Genomic DNA, 8357 nt, shown 5'->3' on the forward strand with positions numbered 1-8357 from the left:
CTCTGTCTGTCGGTCTCTCTCTGTATCTGTCTCTCTCTCTCTCTAACTCTCTCTCCCCTCCCCCTCACTGTCTCCCCTCCCTTCTCTCTCTTTCTCCCTCTCTCTCTCCCCCTCTCCCCACCCACCCCCTCTCTCACTCTCTCTCTAACTCTCCTTCTCCCCTTCCCCCTCTCCCCTCCCTCTCTCTCTCGTTATACCTAGCTCCATAATGTTGGGTTCAGTGGAGCAGAGGTAGTTCTGAGAGAGTAGGGGCTGTTAGTTTAGCTAGTCATCTATCTCACATCTCACACACCAACACGCGCGCACACACACACTACGCACACACACTTACAGAGCTAATCATTTATCTCTAAGCTTCATCTCAATGACATTTCTGTCTTACTGGGACTAAAGTCAATTCATTTACACCACCGTATTACCACCAGCATCATGTAACACAGCCATCCCAACACACACACACACACACACACACACACACACACACACACACACACACACACACACACACACACACACACACACACACACACACACACACACACACACACACACACACACACACACACAGACAATGCTTCAAATTAGCGTGGAAATTAGTCATTGTTCCTTTGGCTGAATGATGTTGTATTAACTTCTCGTAAGATTTGAATTATACAGATGAGTGAATGAACTAAATGGAAGAAGCATGCAAACGAGATACAATGTGAAATATTTTAGATTAACAAATCTCTATTTGTTAAATATTTTTATTTGCGTGGACATGTCCCAGAAATCTTGTGAGATTTGAAATGAAGGTTGGCCAATTTATGTCATTCCTAGATGTTAGATTAAAATATATTAAACATATTAGCATATTTACAGTAATTATAAGACAACAGCTATGAGGTTTATTTGAATTTCAATCATTGCGTGGTGAATGTCTTGATCAATTTGTCAAATGTGACATCTTCTGCGTCATATTTATCGCTTATTAAAAACAGGAAGATGATGAGAAAAGGAAAAAGACAACCGATATAATAATTTGTTAATAATTTAAATATATTTCATTAGCCCATGGCTCCCCTTATAAACATAGAGGTGCCTCTGTCTGTGTGACTTAGTGTGCTGCTGCTTGCTGGCTGTGCTGCTCTGTCTCTGGGACTATATAGTTCAAAGTGTCTTCTAATGTTATCAGGTGACCCTAAGGTCAGGCTAATGTGTAACTTTATGCCACTAGGCCTCTAAATCCAGCTCCCTCCCTCTCTATTCCCCCCCTCTCTTTCTCCCTGTCCTCTATCCATCTCTCTCTCTCTCTCTCTCTCTCTCTCTCCATCTCTCTCTCTCTCTCTCTCCATCTCTCTCCCCCCCTCTCTCTCTCCCTCTCTCTCTCTCTCTCTGTACCCCTCTATCCATCTCTCTCTCCATCTCTCTCTCTCCATATCTCTCTCTCTCTCTCTCTCTCTCTCTCTCTCCATCACTATCTCTCTCTTTCTCTCTCCCTCTTTCTCTCTCTCCCTCTCTCTGTCCTTTGTCAGGGTAAATTTACAACCCAGTCCTGCCAGATCTCAGGATTGCTAAATTGAATACTAAATCTAACCTGTCTTGGACCAGCAGCCTCCTTTTAATTGACAAGAGGTTTCTTATCAACAAAATAAAAGTTATTACATTTTCAGCTGACCTCTAGACAAAACTGTACAATTAAAGTTTAGACAATGTATTTACGCTTAATGTTTTATGCTTTATATATCTATAAAGGAAAATGTGATTACACAAGATAACACATCAACATCTAGTTTATGTGAAAATGTAGTTTGCTGGGTAAAATGTTGCAGAACGGGCGAACGCAGAAGTAGAAAACCATTATCAGAGATTCTGTTGTTGGCGTTTGCTTTTGAGCACCAATTTAGGACAGAATTATACTGATGTGTTTAAAAGAGGACTGGATTGGAAACACTGGTGTGTGTGTTCGTATTTGTCTACGTGCCACACACTGTGTGTTCGTGTACGTGTGAGTGTGAATACACTCGGTGACATACCATTGACTGTAGTAAATAAAGATGGGTGGGTAGCATGGTTGTTGTTCTGTCTTGCAAACAGTCTGAATGTCATAAATCACCTTTTGATGTATCTAATCAGCCAAGTCCTGCTGCAGTCAGGCATTTGCCTTTAGAGGAAGAACCATGTTCTGGCCCACGCCTCGCCTCCCCACGCTGCACAGCATCGGGACACGCAGAGAGAGGGAGGGAAAGTAGGAGAGTAGAAAAAACAGGGGGGGGGGACAACAGAGCAGAACCACACGTTATTTTTTCTCCTTAACATGGCCATGTGCCAGACATTCTCTGGGGGAGGTAACCCCCCACAAAAAAAATGAATTGGAGATAATCTGGACACCGCTTTTTTGCACTGGTCATTAAGTGTGAGACTCAGAAACAAAGGAGAATGAGAGCGTCTCGATCTCTCTGTTTCACTCCCCCTCTCTCCTTCCCACCCTCTCCTTCCCCCTCTCTCCTTCCCCCTCTCTCTTTCCCCCTCTCTCTTTCCCCCTCTCTCCTTCCCCCTCTCTCTTTCCCCCTCTCTCCTTCCCCCTCTCTCCTTCCCCCTCTCTCTTTCTCTCTCTTTTCTTCATGACCAGGGGCCGAGGAAGAAAAAGCCAATGTGTTAGAAAGTGATAGGGAGCAGATCATTATATACCAGCTATCATGTGGACTCCATAGATTGATAGGTTGAGTACATTATTGTTTTCCTGTAGATAATGATCTCTTGAGAAAGCCTTAATATAATTACACTTACGTTATGGATAAGAATCTATTGTTCTCAATTCCATAGTCTGTGCTTTAAAATGGCTGCGTGCATTTGATAGATTGGTGGAGCTCCCTGCTTATCCCTGTGTAAAATAGTTAGAGACATTCCATTTTGTCCATGTTCAAGGTGACATGGGAGGGAGGGAGGGAGGGAGTGGAGGGAGGGAGGGAGGGAGGGAGTGGAGGGAAGGAGGGAGGGAGGGAGGGAGGGAGGGAGGGAGGGAGGGAGGGAGGGAGGGAGGGAGGGAGGGAGGGAGGGAGGGAGGGAGGGAGGGAGGGAGGGAGGGAGGGAGGGACCGGCCCCAATTGGCCAATGAGGTGCTAGGGTTTGACATGGCTCAAACACACACACAAATATGAACAAAAACACTTACAGTACATCCACACGCAATCACAGACACACACACACACAACACGCAGACCAGCCCTGCAGAGCCATCCCAGACCGGCTGAGGGAGAAATGATGACCTTTTCCAGGCTGCAGAGAATTCCTCAGATGATCTCTCTCACATTCTGCACTTTTTTCTGTCCCTCTCATTGTTTCTTTCTTTCCCTCCCTCTGTCACTTTTCTTGACAGGCCAATATTTCAGACTGCAGATTACATATGAAATGAGCGGAAGGCTTCCTTAACACAACCAAATGAAAATGCATGAACTAACAGGAGGAATTGATATGCACCGAATACCGGCCAGGGAATAATAACGTTTTTCCGTTTCTTTTGTGCATCTACCGTGAAGAGTTGGATTTGCAAGAGTGAGACTCCCAATATTGCCTTGACTGACCAGACAAGAGAGGGAGAGAGGGGGATAGAGAGAGAAAGAGAAGCGTAGTGGGGTGCTACTTCTGTTTCTTTGTGATGTGCGGAGTGGGTGAATTGCAGTGACAGAGTATAGCCACACACACACACACACACACACACACACACACGCACACACACACACACACACTCACACACACACACACACACACACACACACACACACACACACACACACACACACACACACACACACACACACACACACACACACACACACACACACACACACACACACACACACACATTATGGCTGTATCTAAGGATAAAGGTAATTAAACACCTCTCAGTTGTGTGTGTGTGTGTGTGTGTGGAGGAAGAGGGGGGCTAGAAGCATGTGGTCTAATGAAGTGTATAATATTACCATAACATTCGAATGTATGTCCTGCTGTGATTATGAGGCTGGTTTAATTTTCTCTCCATTTTTTCCATGTCTTTGGGGCAGAATGACTCAATGTATAGGAATGACAATTAGGAGTCTGATACAATAGGTCTACACTACTAGTCCAACAGCCAATGTCTGTCACAACATATTTGTAATCACCATACGTGATTACAGCTGCACCATCGAGAGCATCCTGCCTGGTTGCATCTCTGCCTTGTATGACAACTGCTCAGCCTCCCACTGTAAGGCACTACAGAGGGTAATGCGTAGGCCCCAGTACATCACTGGGGCCATTTCATCCAGAGCCTCTATACCAGGCGGTGTCAGAGGAAGGCCCTTAAAATTGTACAATACAAATTGTCAAAGACTCCAGCCACCCTAGTCATAGACTGTTCTCTCTACTCCCGCACGGCAAGTGGTACCAGAGCGCCAAGTCTAGGTCCAAGAGGATTCTAAACAGCTTCTACCCCCAAGCCATAAGACTCCTGAACATCTAATTAAATGGCTACCCAGACTATTTCTTATTCGTATTTTTTAAACTGCATTGTTGGTTAGGGGCTTGTAAGTAAGCATTTCACTGTAAGGTCTACACTTGTTGTATTCGGCGCATGTGACTAATACAATTTGATTTGATTTGATTTGACATGTCATCTAGATTTTAATTTGATACAATGTCATTTTTTTTATCAATTCAACATTTTCTTTGACTTCGTCCATTGATTTTACTTATAATATATATATCTATATATTTGTTTTATTTTTATAACAGAGCTACAACATAATTTAAATATTTTGCTCTGTTCTGTCTTGTGTTTTAGGAGTGAACTCTCTGTCTAAAGAGTCTCCTGGATCCAACGCTGTGGGAAAATGTTCCATGCTCCTAGAGAGACAGAATGACAGCCCGCCCAAAAGGCCCAAGTCTGCAGAGGGGAAGACCAGCGCTAGTGAGCAGGTATGCTAAGCTAACCACTAATGCTCCATGATAAACCAACACGGAAAGCTATCTTTAACCATTTAGCAGGTTTGCTAAGCTTAAAAACCCAGCCAAAGCTAACTCCAACCCATTCCAGTTAGCAGGTATTCTAAGAGTTATTCTAAGATGTCTCAGAGGATAATGTGCTGTCAACAGATCTAAAATAGTTAACCCCAAATGCAGTCCCCACTGACAGAACACTTAAACATCCCCTATAGAACATTCTCACTCCTTTGTGGACCTGCATCCAATAGGCAAGGCTAAAGCCCTCTCCCTGTCCCACTCACTTTGCATTTCTTTAGAAGGTATGTGTTTTTAAATTAGATTATGAAGTATTAGCTTGTCTTGTGGAGGGCCCTGAGTGGAAGGAGGCCTGCGTCATTTCAGAAATGGATTACATTAAGGCAGGGGGCTGGGGGCAGTCATTTTAGGAGTACTTCCTGTAATGAGGGCTAGGCGGGAGATGAGGAGGCGACACACCTTTGTCATCTCTAATCTCCTGATTAGAAATCCCCTCCAATCATATTTCCCACTAATAAAATTACATGAGTTGAGGGGCTTAAGTGCATTTAAAGGAAACAAGGTTGATCTACATTTTGTGTGTAAAGGTAAAGTGAGATGGGAGCAGAGGGGGCGGAAGGGGAGGGAGAGCAGGGTTCCAATTTGTTTAGCTGAGGGGATATTCAGGTCATGTTTCCTGTTTTATCCTCTTCGGGGAGCTCTGTCATCTAGTTTTCTTAGTGCTGTTAAAAGTTACGTCATATTTTTACGTGTTTGTGTTTGGAATGTTGGAAAGCTGTCTCACTAAGACCAATAGTGAAAGGAAAAGCACATTTGCTCTCGAGTAATTCTAGTTTTGAAGTAAAAATACAGAGGTGATGAAGACTGGTAAAACCACAGACACACTTTGTTCTTGTCCATCTCTAATCTTTTACTTTCCCACTAATAACCATAGCAAGCTTTGTCACATCTCTCCCAGCAGCTGCAGCAGTGCCCCTACTGTAACTACAGGAGTAAAGACGCCAACAGGATACAGCTCCACGTGGTATCCCAGCATTCCATGCAGCAGCCGGTGATCTGCTGCCCACTGTGCCAGGACGTCCTCAGCAACAAGATCCACCTGCAGCTCCACCTCACACACCTGCACAGCGTGGCTCCAGACTGCGTCGACAAACTACTCATGACTGTTTGTGGAAACACTACATAACTTTACAAAATGTTGGCAGAAAAAACTGTTCAGAGTACAGACAACTTCTCATATTCAGATGACTATCTATTTAATGTTGTGCTGATTGCTGGTGATGCTTCTAATGGCATTGCACATACAGTACATTTTCCTCAAGGTTTAAAAGTTTTCTAAGGAGTTTTTTAATCCTTTTTATGATCCGTGACATGACAAATTGAAAAATGTGTCCAGTGCTCCCTACAGTCCCTTATTAACTAGCTCTGGGCAGTGCTGTCACTGTGCAGTCCTATAAAACATTTCCCATGCATTTATATCCCACTCTCCTGAGAATATGTCATAAACTTGACGGTTGTTGTCCTCAGGGAAAAGCTAATTCCGCTTTCTGAAAATTATCTATTTTTATTGGCAAGAGGCAAGCTGAAAAGTACACTTGCTCAACATGTTTTTAATATTTAATACTAAACTCCTTAATTACTGCAATATTACATTTTATAATATGATTTTATTACGATGCATGTTGCATTTAGGGATAAGTTATTAAGATCATTAAATTGTTTTTGTTGTCTGACTTTGATAGGTGGCTGGGCCTGATGTGATGGTGCCCAATAGCATGATGTATCCTTCACCTGGACAAGACAATGCTTTGTCTCTGATGGAAGCTTCTGCAACCCTCTCTGAGACGTCTGGAAAGCCCACAGGTATGCAGAGCATGTTTACCACTGTTACAATACTCCTGCCGGTATTGAATGTACTATTCTGAGTTTGTTTGGAAATGAAATGTCCTTGGGTTGTAGAAGGGCCCTGCTACACAAATGGAACAAAATATGACTTATATTAACCAGACATGGTTTACGTTTCCAGAGTTGGTAATCAATGCATTTGTACAATGTCTTTTGTTCATAAATTTCATTCTATTTTCATTCTCCTTTCTCAGGGAACAGATCCAAGGACCAGATGAACAGCACAGGCCAAGACAAAAGTGAAGTAGACCTTCTACGAGAGGAACTCAAACCCCCCAAGGAGGGGTCTGAAGCTCCAGACTGGAAGACGTCTGGTGGGGTTGAGCAGGATCGAAAGAGTCCTGACTCCCTCCAGGATCATCTGAACGACCTCCAGAGACGCCAGCAGCAACAGCTCTCAGTCTCTGACCGCCACATCTACAAATACCGCTGCAACCACTGCAGCCTGGCCTTCAAGACCATGCAGAAGCTGCAGATACATTCCCAGTACCATGCCATCCGGGCGGCCACCATGTGCAGCCTCTGCCAACGCAGCTTCCGGACATTCTTGGCGCTCCGGAAGCACCTGGAGAACGGACATCCGGAGCTGAGCAAAGCCGAGGTCCAACAGCTCTGCGGCAGCCTGCCGGTAAACGGAGACTTCGTCCCCGAGAGCGAGGCCAGGGCCTACGAGGAGGCACAGCAGGCCTTTGAACAGGAAATGGATAAAGATGATGAGCTGGACCTGGAAGAAAAGGCCAGCTCAACAGGAAGTGACAGTAGCTTGTTGCTAGATGACATGGGAGCTGAAACAAAGCGAACCCTCCCATTTAGAAAAGGCCCCAACTTCACCATGGAGAAGTTCCTGGACCCGTCCCGGCCGTACAAGTGCACGGTGTGCAAGGAGTCCTTCACCCAGAAGAACATCCTTCTGGTCCATTACAACTCCGTCTCTCACCTGCACAAGCTGAAGAAAGTTCTCCAGGAGGCCTCCAGCCCGGTTTCCCCTGAGACCAACAACAATGCCGACAACAAACCATTCAAATGCAATATCTGCAACGTCGCCTACAGCCAAAGCTCAACCCTAGAGATCCACATGAGGTCTGTGCTGCATCATACCAAAGTCAGAACTGCCAGAACCGAGACAAGCAGCAACAGCAGTACAGGGATTGGGAACACTAGTGGCATGGCTCCATCCAGCATCCCAGTGCCAACCGGACAAGGCAACAATGCCAACTCAGAAACTGCTAGAAGCGTGACGCCATTGGTTAACAAAGAAAACACTGTAGATGCCAAAGAAGCCAACAACAGCAACAATGCAAAGCACACTACTGATTATGTCTCTGCACAGCAAAGCCATCAGAATGCTCAGTCCCAAGCTCAACTACAGATGCAGCTCCAACACGAGCTCCAGCAGCAGGCTGCCTTTTTCCAGCCCCAATTCCTCAACCCGGCTTTTTACCCCCAGTTCGGCATGACCCCAGAGGCTCTGCTTC

At 45.0% G+C, this 8357-nt stretch overlaps 1 protein-coding gene across 1 annotated transcript in view; it reads left to right on the forward strand.

The window, feature by feature from the left end:
• zfhx4 (zinc finger homeobox 4) overlaps positions 1-8357 on the forward strand; it is a gene marked incomplete in the record, with an annotated part of 28042 nt that overhangs the window by 945 nt on the left and 18740 nt on the right. The window contains 1 exon segment of the mRNA XM_031796514.1: positions 4802-4924. Within this exon segment, the coding sequence (XP_031652374.1) occupies positions 4858-4924 (67 nt within the window).

The sequence above is a fragment of the Oncorhynchus kisutch genome, linkage group LG18 (assembly GCF_002021735.2).
Source record: "Oncorhynchus kisutch isolate 150728-3 linkage group LG18, Okis_V2, whole genome shotgun sequence".
In the NCBI taxonomy this organism is placed as follows: domain Eukaryota; kingdom Metazoa; phylum Chordata; class Actinopteri; order Salmoniformes; family Salmonidae; genus Oncorhynchus; species Oncorhynchus kisutch.